The 12,846-nt window shown below is 61.2% G+C and overlaps 1 protein-coding gene across 1 annotated transcript; it reads left to right on the forward strand.

The window, feature by feature from the left end:
• The first annotated feature begins 318 nt into the window (after positions 1-318).
• Positions 319-9,627, forward strand: AKAP17A (A-kinase anchoring protein 17A). The gene is made up of 4 exons (XM_064370975.1): positions 319-1,122; positions 2,398-2,546; positions 7,296-7,536; positions 8,716-9,627. Exons 1-4 carry the CDS (start codon positions 361-363, stop codon positions 9,625-9,627), a joined length of 2,064 nt encoding a protein of 687 aa, XP_064227045.1. The 5' UTR covers positions 319-360.
• The last annotated feature ends 3,219 nt before the right edge of the window (positions 9,628-12,846 follow it).

Genomic DNA, 12,846 nt, shown 5'->3' on the forward strand with positions numbered 1-12,846 from the left:
GCTCCAGGGGCCTGGTCGTGCTGTTTCCTGTCCTGGAGGCCTTGGGAGCTGCTGGGTGCTGGGTGTCGGGCAGGGGTGCCCGAGGCTTTGCCAGTGACATGCTCTCTGAGGCTGTCAGCTTGGCTCTTTCCCCTTTAGCGTACTCTTAGCGGTTTCCGAAAGACAAGAACTCCGTTGACATGGCTTTTGACAAGCTAGAAAGCAGTCTGACACGGCAGAGAGACACTGCAGTTTCTGTCCTCCGGGTCCAAAGTGCCGCTCTTCATGGGGTGGGGAGAGGTGAAAGGGCGAGGGGGAGGTGGGGGGTGCCGGCGCTGACCGTCTGCGTCTTAACGTTTCAGGCCCCAGGTCCCAGAGGCTATGGCAGCGGCTACCATCGTGCACGACACGTCTGAGGCCGTGGAGCTGTGCCCCGCGTACGGCTTGTACCTGAAGCCCATCACCAAGATGACCATCAGCGTGGCGCTCCCGCAGCTGAAGCAGCCGGGGAAGTCCATCTCCAACTGGGAGGTGATGGAGAGGCTGAAGGGCATGGTGCACAGCCAGCAGTTCTCCACGCTGCGCATCTCCAAGAGCACCATGGACTTCATCCGCTTCGAGGGCGAGGTGGAGAACAAGAGCCTGGTCAAGTCGTTCCTGGCCTGCCTGGACGGCAAGACCATCAAGCTCAGCGGCTTCTCCGACATCCTGAAGGTGCGCGCGGCCGAGTTCAAGATCGACTTCCCCACGCGGCACGACTGGGACTCCTTCTTCCGCGACGCCAAGGACATGAACGAGACCCTGCCGGGCGAGAGGCCGGACACCATCCACCTGGAGGGGCTGCCGTGCAAGTGGTTCGCCCTGAAGGAGTCGGGCTCCGAGAAGCCCAGCGAGGAGGTGCTGGTGAAGGTGTTCGCGAAGTTCGGGGAGATCCGGAACGTGGACATCCCCATGCTGGATCCCTACCGCGAGGAGATGACGGGCCGCAACTTCCACACCTTCAGCTTCGGGGGGCACTTGAACTTCGAGGCCTACGTGCAGTACCGCGAGTACGCGGGCTTCATCCAGGCCATGAGCGCCCTGCGCGGCATGAAGCTCATGTACAAGGGCGAGGACGGCAAGGCCGTGGCCTGCAACATCAAGGTGAGCCCCGCGCCGGCGCCCTCGCCCCTCCCCTCCGAGGCCGCAGGGACCTCCCCTAAGTAGAATGACAGCGGCCGCCCTGGACCCTGTAGAATTTCATAGGCCAGGCGTGAGGTTGAGGAGGGCACCTGTGCTGTGGTTTTCCAAATTCTGTATCTCATGGACGATGAAGAGCAGCCACAGAGCACATAGCGGGTGAGGGGCGGGCCCTCGGGAGCCCTGACAGGTGAGGGGCGGGCCCTCGGGAGCCCTGACAGGTGGGGGCGGGCCCTCGGGAGCCCTGACAGGTGAGGGGCGGGCCCTCGGGAGCCCTGACAGGTGAGGGGCGGGCCCTCGGGAGCCCTGACAGGTGGGGGCGGGCCCTCGGGAGCCCTGACAGGTGAGGGGCGGGCCCTCGGGAGCCCTGACAGGTGAGGGGCGGGCCCTCGGGAGCCCTGACACGATGTCATGTAGCGGGTGAGGGGCGGGCCCTCGGGAACCCTGACACGATGTCGTGTAGCGGTTGAGGGGCGGGCCCTCGGGAGCCCTGACAGGTGAGGGGCGGGCCCTCAGGAGCCCTGACAGGATGTCGTGTAGCGGGTGAGGGCGGGCCCTGACACGATGTCGTGTAGCGGGTGAGGGGCGGGCCCTCGGGAGCCCTGACACGATGTTGTGTACTGGGTGAGGGGCGGGCCCTCGGGAGCCCTGGCAGGGATTTGAACCGTGACAGAACCAGGAGAACCTGGCCTTCCCTGAATGTGCATTGAAACCAGGCCTTAATGTTCCCTTTAGTCTCGTGTGCTGTTGTTACCCGTGCTGGCTTCCGGGTGACAAATGAGCCAGCCTCCAGGAGGGAGGTTTGGTGGCCTTAAGATGTGCCCCGTGGGTGTGGGCAGAGGGCCCTGTGAGCTCTTGTGTGTGCGCATGCGTGCCCGCAGGCAGGCGTGCCTCTGCCTGTGAACCGGTGTGTGAACTTTGCATGTGTGCATGTGGCGCGCTTGGTGACCGTGACCACAGGGAATGGCGGGACCGGGTGGCGGAAGGGAAGCCGCGTCCGGCAGCGATGGCGCGTCACTTGTGTTCACTCATCAGTGAGGGCTGCTTGGTGTCCCTTGTTGAGTTGTGGCTTTGTAGGGTGAGCTAAGTCTTGAGCCCCTGACGGTGAGGCGTGCGTCTCACTTCGGGCCCGCTGTCTGGGTCTGCACAGGATGTGAGTGTGAGCCGGCGCTCAGCAGGAGACGGCTCCGGGCCGTGTGTCGGGGGAAGCCCGTCTCACACCGTTTTTGTGTTTTAAAGGTTTCTTTTGATTCCACCAAACACCTGAGTGACGCCTCAATTAAGAAGCGGCAGCTGGAGAGGCAGAAGCTCCAGGAACTGGAGCAGCAGCGAGAAGAGCAGAAGCGCAGAGAGAAGGAAGCGGAGGAGAGACGGCGCGCGGAGGAGAGGTGCGTTCTGTGGGCCGGGCCTCGGCGCCGGTGCTGGGCACCTGCGTGTGCGCGCGTGCACCCGTGCAAGTGTGTGTGCCCGCGTACACCCGTGCAAGTGTGTGCGCATGCACGCTTGTGAGCTGGTGTGTACTGTGCGTGTGTGCGTGTGCACTCGTGCAAGTGTGCGTGCTTGTGAGCTCGTGTGTGCCGGTGCCCGTGTATGCGTGTACGTGTACACCTGTGCAAGTGTCCGTGCACGCTTGTGAGCTCGTGTGTGTGCTGCTGTGCGTCTGCACGTGCACGCATGCAAGTGTGTGCGTGCACGCTTGTGAGCTGTGTAGTGTGCACGTCCACGCATGCAAGTGCGTGCGTGCTTGTGAGCTCGTGTGTACCGGTGCGCGTGTATGCCTGTGCACACCCTTGCAAGTGTGTGCACGCTTGTGAGCTGGTGTGTACAGCGGTGCATGTATGTGTGCATACGCCCGTGTGCGTGCGTGCATGCTTATGAGCTCATGTGTACCGCTGTGTGCACCCGTACACCCGGGCAAGTGTGTGTGCATGCGTGCTTGTGAGCTTGTGTGTACCGGTGCGCATGTATGTACGTGTGCCTGTGAACAGGTGTGTACTCTGCCTGTATGCATGTGAACCCGTGTGTGTGTGTATGCACACGTGCCTGCGTGTGTGCCTGAGCTCGTGTGTACGTGTGTATGTATGCCTGTGAACAGGTGTGTACTCTGCCTGTATGCATGTGGACCCAAGTGTGTGTGCCTGTGCATCTGCACACGTGTGCCTGTGAGCTCGTGTGTACCTGTGTGCATGTGCCTGTGAACAGGTGTGTACTCTGCATGTGGACCCGTGTGTCTCTGTGCAGCCGTGCACAGGCGCCTGTGTGTGTACCTGTGTATGCATGTATTCCCATGAATGTGTATGTATGCCTGTGAGCTTGTGTGTGCCCCTGTGTGCATGGACACGTCTGCCCGTGGACCTTCGTGCCTGTGAAGCGGTGTGTGTAGTTCGCATGTATGCATGTGGACCCGAGTGTGCATGCCTGTGCATTTGCACACGTGCCTGCGAGCTCGTGTGTGTACCTGTGAGCTCGTGTGTGTACCTGTGAGCTCGTGTGTGTACACGTGCGCCCGTGTGTGGTTGCCTCTGCACCCGTGCACAGATGAGCCTGTGAACCTGTGCGTGTCCGTGTGCCCATGTGCACGCGTGGGTGTGGGTGTGCGTGTGAGGACCTGCGTGAGAGCGTGCGTGTTTCTGTGTTCCCGTCGCACGTCGTGGTCTGACACGGTCTCCGCCGTCTCCCGCAGCCGTGCCTTTCCCGAATAGCCGCCCCTCCTCCCCGCACACGCTGCTCACGTGTCCCGCTGAGACGAACAGAGTGCCTTGGCCGTTTGCAATTTTGCATGTAGGTGGAGGTCGTGTTTACAAAAGGAAGTAGAGCATTGATGATGAGGGCCAGATTTAAAAAAATACGAAAAGCAGCCGTTTGTAGCTCGTTCGGTCTTAGCACTGCAGAAGGTGTGGGTGGGGGGTGCGGAGCCACCCTCCTCCGTCCCTCCCCCCGCGCCCTCCAGGGACTTGGCCAGAGGGCTTCTTAGAAGAGGCAGGCTCCGTGTGTGAGCGTGTGGCCGTGAATGGGGGCGGGGACTGGGGGCCGGGACCCAAGGCAGGCAGTACGGAGAGGCCGAAGTCCTGGGAGGGAGGGACGTCCTGGGAGGGAGGGGCGTCCTGGGAGCGGGGTACGTCCTGGGAGGGAGGGGCGTGCTACTCCGTGGCGGTCCTGGGAGGAGGCCCCTCGGAGACACAGTTTTATTGTGGGGTTGAGTCAGGTCCTCCGTGTCAGTCGCTGTCACGCCGACCGGGACAGCCAGGGTGGGAGACTGTCCCGGGACATGACGGGCGTCTTCCAGCGTGCACACATGGCGGGGCCTATCCGCGTGGGTTCTGGAAGCGTGCGGTGGGGCCTGGAGCCTCGGACCCCTCAGCCCTGCAGGCGTTTCCCCGCGGCCTTTCGGAAAGCAGCTTGGGGCTCAGGAGCAGAAGCTGCATCGTGGCCTTGTCCTGCGGGGACACGGACGTAGGAGCAGTGGAGTGTGTGACGGGAAGGGGCCCCGTCCGCCTGGCCAGACCACAGAGGGCTTTTGTGCTGTGGACGGCAGGGCGGCGTCTCACTGTGGCTGGAGCCCTGGCTTGGGGCAGGCATGTGGTCTGGGGGAGCTGGCAGGAGGGCTCCAGCGTGGCCCGTGACGCTGTGCTTCCCCAGGCAGGGCCGTGCTGGCCCCCTGTGTTTTTACTGGTGGGTGGAGGTGGTGTGTGCTTGTCGGGCCTCCATGTGTAACTTGGAGTTGGTGAGGGCTGTCCTCTGAGGGCTGCCCAGCCTCGAAGTACAGGTGTGAGTCCCGCCTAAGGGCGCACTTCTGTGAGTGTGGGGCGTGACAGCTCACAGGGCAGTTAACCCTTCAGCACACGCCTCGCCTGAGGGCCTTCGTCCCGGCTGCCTATGGCTCCTGTTCCCTGTGGAACTCCGCCTGGGCCTCGGCGCCTGGCCTGGATCCCTTCTTGGGGAGGCGGAGCTCGGGATGCCTTTCCTCCTGGCCTCCTCGCTGCCTCGCCAGGCAGTTGGCGGCGCCCCGCCAAGGCTTCAGAAGTCTCAGCCGTAGGAGCGGCTGTGACCTGTTCGGTGTCCCTTGGCGGTTTAAATACATTTGAGAGTCGCAGGGCCGGGGAGGGTGAGCTGGGGAGCTCCCCGCATCTCCGGTGGACTCTCTGGGAGCTGTGCCGCTCCCGGCTGCGTTCATCGTTTTCAGGATGCCTCTGTCTGCAGGAGAAGTGTGGACGAGCTGCGTGGCGTGGCTGTATTTGTTTAGAGGGAGGTTTCGCTGTGCAGGGCCCTCACGGGATTCTTGCAAGACACGGACTAACCCAGCGCGGCCCCTCAGGCCTGCCCGGGTTCTCCGGTGCTGGTGAGAGCTGCACGCACCGCTTCTGGGCTGGACTTTTTTTTTCTTCTTTTTTTTGAGATGGAGTTTCGCTCTTGTTACCCAGACTGGAGTGCAATGGCGCGATCTCGGCCCACCACAACCTTCGCCTCCTGGGTTCAGGCAATTCTCCTGCCTCAGCCTCCTCAGTAGCTGGGATTATAGGCACGCACCACCATGCCCAGCTAATTTTTTGTATTTTTTTTTACTAGAGAGGGGGTTTCACCATGTTGACCAGGATGGTCTCGATCTCTTGACCTCGTGATCCACCCGCCTCGGCCTCCCAAAGTGCTGGGATTACAGGCGTGAGCCACCGCGCCCAGCTTTTTTTTTCTTTGTTTTTTTCAGACAGACTCTCACTCTGTCCCCCAGGCTGGAGTGCAGTGGTACGGTCTGTAGCCTCTGCTTCCTGGGTTCAGGCGATTCTCCTGCCTCAGCCTCAGGAGTAGCTGGGATTACAGACACATGCCACTGCGCCCAGCTGATTTTTGTATTTGTAGTAGAGACGGGGTTTCACCGTGGTGGCCAGAACTCCTGACCTCGTAATCTGCCCGCCTGGGCCTCCGAAAGTGCTGGGATTAGAGGCATGAGCCACCTTGCGCAGCCCTGGCCACTCTTAGGAGGTCCTGCTGTGTTTTGCCGCCGCCGGGCTGCCGGGACGGGTCCCTCTTCGTCCAGCTGCATGTGTGGTCGCCCCTCTGCTCGTTGAGGTCCCGGGTGGTCATCACGCAGAGAACTGGGCTGGCATTGGGTGCAGTGGGACGATGCCACGTGCCCCATCATCTGGGAAGGGCCCTTCCTGCCCTGCTCACTCGTCACACTCTCTGCAGCTCCAGGCAGCCGGGCTGGCGGTTTTCCGCCGTCATGGATGTGCCCTTTCTAGAATTTCATAGAATATAGATGTGTGCGGTCCGTCGTCCTCAGGGCCGGATCGTCCAGTAGGCTCCTGTGCACGGCTCTGCACGGCACATGCGCCCCCTCCTCTCCACGAGAGCCACTGCCGTCTGGGGCTTCCTCCCTGCCGTGTGCACATTCTGGGCTTCACGCGTGATTTTTAGAAAGCTCTCCCGTGGAGCTGGCCTTCTCTCAGTGGCGGCCACAGATGCCACCCCAGGATCGTCACTGGTATCTCGCGTTCTTGCCGACGCTGTTTCCCCCGTCTGTCCGTCCGTCTTTTCCCTGGCTGGCGGGCGTCACTTCTGATGTGGGGGGTGTGGGGGTTTCATGGCTCGGTCACACTTAGCAGGTCGGCGTTGGAAGGTCACGGAGGTCCTCGCCGGACTCACTCCTTCCTATTTTCGGGCCGCTTTGCGCCAGCGGAAGTCCACGTTGGGATAAAGAGTTACGGGCCGGGCGCGGTGGCTCACGCCTATAATCCCAGCACTTTGGGAGGCTGAGGCGGGTGGATCACGAGGTCAAGAGATCGAGACCATCCTGGCCAACATGGTGAAACCCCGTCTCTACTAAAAATACAAAAATTAGCTGGGCATGGTGGCGCGTGCCTGTAATCCCAGCTACTCAGGAGGCTGAGGCAGGAGAATTACCTGAACCCAGGAGGCGGAGGTTGCGGTGAGCCGAGATCGCAGCATTGCAGTCCAGCCTGGGTAACGAGAGCGAAACTCCGTCTCAAAAAAAAAAAAAAAAAGGTTACGGGCGTGATGGTTCGCGCGTCGCCGTTCCGCGTTGTGTGAAAGGCTGCCGCTGCGGTGTGTGGTGTTGGCCGCCGCGCGCTGTGTGTGACGACCCCCGCTGTGTGTGACGACCCCCGCTGTGTCCCACGCAGGAAACAGAAGGAGCTGGAAGAGCTGGAGCGAGAGAGGAAACGGGAAGAGAAGCTGCGAAAGAGGGAGCAGAAGCAGCGGGAGCGCGAGCTGCGCCGCAGCCAGAAGCGGCTGGAGAAGCTGCAGGCGGAGGAGCAGAAGCAGCTGCAGGAGAAGATCCGGCTGGAGGAGCGCAAGCTGCTGCTGGCCCAGAGGAACCTGCAGTCCATCCGCCTCATCGCCGAGCTGCTCAGCAGAGCCAAGGTACCCGCCGCCGGCCCCCGCCGCCGCCGCCACCGGCCGCGCCTCCCCTAAAACGCGGGTGGCGCCAGAGCGCCGTCTGCCCGCTGGCCGCCGCATACAAAGCAGCCTTGATGCCGAGGATGGCGGCTCCTGCCCGGCAGGCTGCGGTAGTCCTCTGTCGTGCGCGATGGTGTCACGGCTTTTGCAGAGCTCGCGCATCCAGGTTCCCCGGGTGCACGCTGGCCGCCTCCGGGAGGGCCGGGGCAGAGGCTGTCCATCTTCTTTGGGTCAGGGTGGTGGCTCAGAGTGCAGGGGCCGCTCTGGCCTCTGCCCTGGTGTGTGGTCAGCCGGTGTAGCTGCGACCTCCGCAGTGGCCCAGAGCAGAAGGGCAAGGCGGGCTGGGCGGAGGGCTGGGCACTTAGGGGCCTGCAGGGGCCTGCAGGAGGCTGCAGTCCCCCCTCCGCAGTGGGAGCCTGCAGGTCGCCCCAGCGCCGGTCCTGAGGATCCCTCAGCGCCAAGAGCCTCCTTGCCCCTCCTGCACGGGGGACTTGTAACCGCCACGGGCCCAGGGCCAGGGCTCACAGGCAGGCAGGCAGACTTCCCCAGGACAGGCCTCCCCAGCACGCTCCTTGTCCCCAGGAGGGCTGCGTCCCTCTGCGGTGCTGCGCGGGGCCACCCCATAACCTGTTGTCTGATTACAGTTGTGATAAGTCCCCGGGAAGGAGTCTGACAAGAGGCTGAGACATGTGGCAGCCCAGTCCTTTCCTCATGGTGAATATTGAAGACACTAACCCAGGCTAGGCCTGGCTCGCCCCGCGCGGCAGCCGCGTGTGTGTCTGCGGCGTCCTCTCAGCTCCCTGTTGCTGGCGGCCGCTTGTGACCTAACTGCAGGCGCCTGTGTGCGACATGGCGGGGGCCCTGCGGCGAGGCCCGGCTCTGCCCCAGAGGCCCGCCCCGGGGCCGTGCCGAGTCCCTTTGCCAAGGGGTCTCCTTGTCACTCAGAGGCATGATGGCCCAGCCGTGGCCAAGGACAGGCCGGACCTGGCTCGGAGGAGACGCCTCCACCCCGGGGCCGCAGTCCAGCCACGCGGCTGCCCCTGCACCCCCGACCGCGGGGCCCGCAAACACCTGCGCAGCTCTTCTCCCGGCGTCCCGCGTGCTCCGGGGCGGGGCTCAGCTGCGCTTTCCTCTTCCCCGCAGGCCGTGAAGCTCCAGGAGCAGGAGCGGAAGGAGGAGAAGCTGCGGCTGCAGCAGCAGGAGGAGCGGCGGCGGCTGCAGGAGGCGGAGCTGCGGCGCGTGGAGGAGGAGAAGGAGCGCGCGCTGGGGCTGCAGCGGAAGGAGCGGGAGCTGCGCGAGCGGCTGCTGAGCATCCTGCTGAGCAAGAAGCCGGACGACGCCCACGCGCACGACGAGCTGCTGCAGCCCGTGCTGGACATCCTGCACACCGTGTCCTCCGGCTGCGCGGGCCCCGCCACGCTGCACCCCCTTGCGGGCCAGCCCCCAGCCGGTGCCCCCAGGGAGACCCCGGCCCCCGCGGAGGCCGACGGTGACCCCAGAAGCGTGAACGGCAGCGTGGCCGAGGAGGCCCCAGGCAAGGAGGGTCACAGCGCTTGTCGCATGGCCCCCGAGGACGGCTCCCCGGAGAAGAGGTGCCCCGGTGTCCTCTCCTGCATCCCGGACAACAACCAGCAGCCCAAGGGCCTCCCCGCCTGCGAGCAGAACGTCTCCAAAAAGGAGTTCCGCTCAGAACAGGACAAGTGCAACCGGGAGCCCAGCAAGGGCCGCGGCCGCACCGGCGGAGACGGGCTCGACGAGCGGCACAAGCGCGACAGGAGCCGCGCCAGGCGGGCCACCAGCCGGGAGGACGGGAGGCCGCGCAAGGAGCGGCGGACGCACAAGAAGCACGCGCACAAGGACGGCAGCCCCCGGCGGCGCAGCGCCAGCGCCGACCACGCGCGCTCCCGCAGGTCCCACAGCAAAGACAGGCACCGCCGGGAGCGCAGCCGGGAGCGCAGGGGCAGCGCCAGCAGGAAGCGCAGCCGCCACCGCCGCAGGACCGAGCGCTCACGTTCCCGGTCCCCGAGCAGGCACCGCAGCGCCTGGAACAGGTAATGAAGGCCGCGCGGCCTCCGCCCGGCCTGTCCCGCCTGGAGAGACGGGAGCAGCTCCCGCGCCCCGGCCGCTGCTCCTCCTCCTCCGCGCTCCGTCCACCCCTGCGAAGCCAAGACCCTTCTGCAGCCACGAATGTCCAAGGAGCCTGCCGGCCAGAAGGACGACGCCAGCCTTGAGCGCTCATCTTCCTTCCTCCGCCGCCGCACGCTTGGCGCTTCGGTTTCACACCCTCGCCCTTCAAAACTCGACCCGATAGCTTTAACACGGTCAGTCCTCGCTCTGTCAGGAGAACCGCGCAGACCCGCAGTTGTGAGGATGGCGGAGCTGCTGTGTCCCCCACACTCCTCGACGACCTCCCGGCGCGCACGGCCGAGGATGTGCACGTGACGCAGGAGGCATGGGAGAGTCGCCAAAGGACTGGAGCAGCAGACACCTGGCGCTTAAAAGACGCCTTGCCCTGGTGATTTACCCCCATTGTAGTTTTAACTGTCTGGGAAGCGCAGTTTGGGTGGGGTGCCGACATGTGATACCGTCACGTTGTCACGGAGGAGGAAGGCGCAAGTCTTTCAAGATCCAAACTCAGCTCTCTGGTCTAAGGTGTCGGTATGGGGGGGCCTGTTAAAACGATCTGATGCTCCTTAACTTCCAAAAACATTCACTTTTTACAATTTCAAGGAATTCAGCAGAAAAGAGGTTGGTTCGAAGCTTTGGTTCCCAGTAAAGGTTAGTGTGTGTGTTTTTTTTTAAGAAGCTGTTTTGCTAAATTATTTTTACTGGAATGTTTCACACAGATTTAAGGCTGCAAACTCGTTAAGTTTTACAATCGGCTCCTCAAAGTGAGGCTCAGAAATACTTAAACATAGCTGTAACGTTCGCGGTAGGAAAGATGGTGTTTATTCCGATTTGCATTTTTATGGTGAAATAAAATCTTTTTCCAGTGAGCTAAAGTTTTCAGCGCTGAACGTTGTGTTTTTCTGTTCCTTGGAGTGCCTTGTTCAGGTAAAGGTAGCCAAGTGCATTTCACACCAATAGAAATCGTTGGCGTTTCCTAGAAGTGCTGAGTCATGATCATCGCACAGCTTTTGCCGTCTCTACTGAAGATACACAGAAGGAGCCGGGGGTGGTGGCGGGCGCCTGTAATCCCAGCTGCTCGGGAGGCTGAGGCAGGAGAATCGCTTGAACCCAGGAGGTGGAGGTTGCAGCGAACCGAGATCACGCCAGTGCACTGCACTCCAGCCTGGCAACAGAGTGAGACTCCATGTCGGTCCTAAGAGGTGTCTTAGGATGTTCTTTGCTGAGAACCGTAAAGTTAGCAAATTTAGAAAAGCAGGTTTAAACAATGGATGTTCTTTCTCCCACCTGAAGTGTGGTCACAGGTAGTGTACACGCTGTCTGCTTAGCCTGAGCAGGGTGGAGTAGTCCCTTCCGCTAGGGAATTAAAACACAAAACTTCCGCCAGGCGGTGGCTCACGCCTGTCATCCCAGCACTTTGGGAGGCCGAGGAGGGTGGATCACTTCAGGTCAGGAGATCGAGACCAGCCTGGTCAACGTGGCGAAACCCCGAAATACAAAAAATTGGCCGGGTGTGGTGGCGGGTGCTAGTAATCCCAGCGACTCTGGCGGCTCAGGCAGGAGAATCGCTTAAACTCGGGAGGCGGAGGTTGCTGTGAGCTGAGATCGCGCCACTGCACTGCAGTCTGAGTGACAGGACACTCCATCTCAAAAAGAAAAAAAAACCTTGGTGATTGGAGGTCTGGCCACGCACCCCTCGCACCCCCAAGCTCATATCACTAGCGGACGAGGGCTGCAGAGACAGCCTTTCTCTCAGATGGCTCTGTCCTGTCAGTAGGAACTGACGAGAGGTGCCCAGACGCTGACCCTTTGGAAACGTGGGCCCCCTCGCAATTCTGTGCATCTGTGTCAGTCTGCACAGCGCGGTCCTGAGTTTTTGCCCGTTCAGCGGCTGTAAGAACGTCGCCAGGGCCGGGCACGGTGGCTCATACCTGTCATCCCGGCACTTTGGGAGTCCAAGGCAGGCGGATCTCACCTGAGGTCAGGAGTTTGAGACCAGCCTGGCCAACATGATGAAACCCCGTCTCTACTAAAATTACAAAAAATTAGCCAGGCATGGTGGTACACACCTGTCATCCAACCCAGCTACTCGGGAGGCTGACGCAGGAGAATCGCTTGAACCCGGGAGGCGGAGGTTGCAGTGAGCCGAGACTGCACCATTGCAGTCCAGTCTGGGTAACAACAGTGAAACTCCCATCTCAGAAACAAAAGGGCTGGTTGTGGTGGCTCACAGCTGTAATCCCAGTACTCTGGGAGGCAGAGGCGGGCAGATCACGAGGTCAGGAGTTCGAGAGGAACCTGGCCAACATAGTTAAGCCCCATCTCCACTAAAAATACAAAAATTAGCCAGGTATGGAGGCACACAACTGCAGTCCCAGCTACTCGGGAGGCTGAGGCAGGAGAATCGCTTCAACCTGGGAGGCGGAGGTTGCAGTGAACTGAAACTCACTGCACTCCAGCCTGGGTGACACAGTGAGACTCCCTCTCAAAAAAAAAAAAAAAATTGCCAGGACCAAAAAATTGCACTGCTCTTGGCACCTGTGATATGGTGCTGGAAGATTCACTCCCTGCAACCCTGCACACTGCAAATGTGCAGATACAGGGATGAGAAGTCCCAGTGACAGGTCAGGGAAGGCTTCTTGAGTGAGCCGAGTGTGCAAGACAGAAATGTGAACATGGTGTGTCCGACCTCCAGAAGTGAATGTGGCCGGGCAAAGGAATAGGCAGGAGAGAAGCAGGAAAGGTTGATGTGGACCAGAGTGCACGGATTAGACGGATCCACTCCGGACTTTACAGGCTGATCCACTCCAGACTTTATAGACTGATCCACTCCGGACTTTACAAACGGATCCACTCCAGATTTTATTGACTGATCCACTCCAGACTTTACAGATGGATCCACTCCAGACTTTACAGGCTGATCCACTCCAGACTTTATAGACCGATCCACGCCAGAGTTTACAGGCTGATCCTGTAACAGGCTGATCCGGACTTGACAAACAGATCCACTCCAGACTTTACACACCGATCCATTCTGGACTTTATAGATTGATCCACTCCAGACTTTACAGATGGATCCACTCCAGACTTTACAGACGGATCCACTCCAGATTTTACAGACGGATCCACTCCAGATTTTACAGACGA

The sequence above is a fragment of the Aotus nancymaae genome, unplaced genomic scaffold (assembly GCF_030222135.1).
Source record: "Aotus nancymaae isolate 86718 unplaced genomic scaffold, 86718_ANA_hifiasm-v0.15.2.pri h1tg000111l, whole genome shotgun sequence".
Taxonomy (NCBI): Eukaryota; Metazoa; Chordata; class Mammalia; order Primates; family Aotidae; genus Aotus; species Aotus nancymaae.

What these genes read in the sequence shown, in the direction of transcription:
- AKAP17A (XM_064370975.1), top strand. Translation starts at nt 361, where the DNA reads ATGGCAGCGGCTACCATCGTGCACGACACGTCTGAGGCCGTGGAGCTG. An exon ending in CCGTGGCCTGCAACATCAAG is followed by an intron (nt 1,123 to 2,397) that starts GTGAGCCCCGCG and finishes TGTGTTTTAAAG; the next exon opens with GTTTCTTTTGATTCCACCAA. An exon ending in AGCTGCTCAGCAGAGCCAAG is followed by an intron (nt 7,537 to 8,715) that starts GTACCCGCCGCC and finishes TCTTCCCCGCAG; the next exon opens with GCCGTGAAGCTCCAGGAGCA.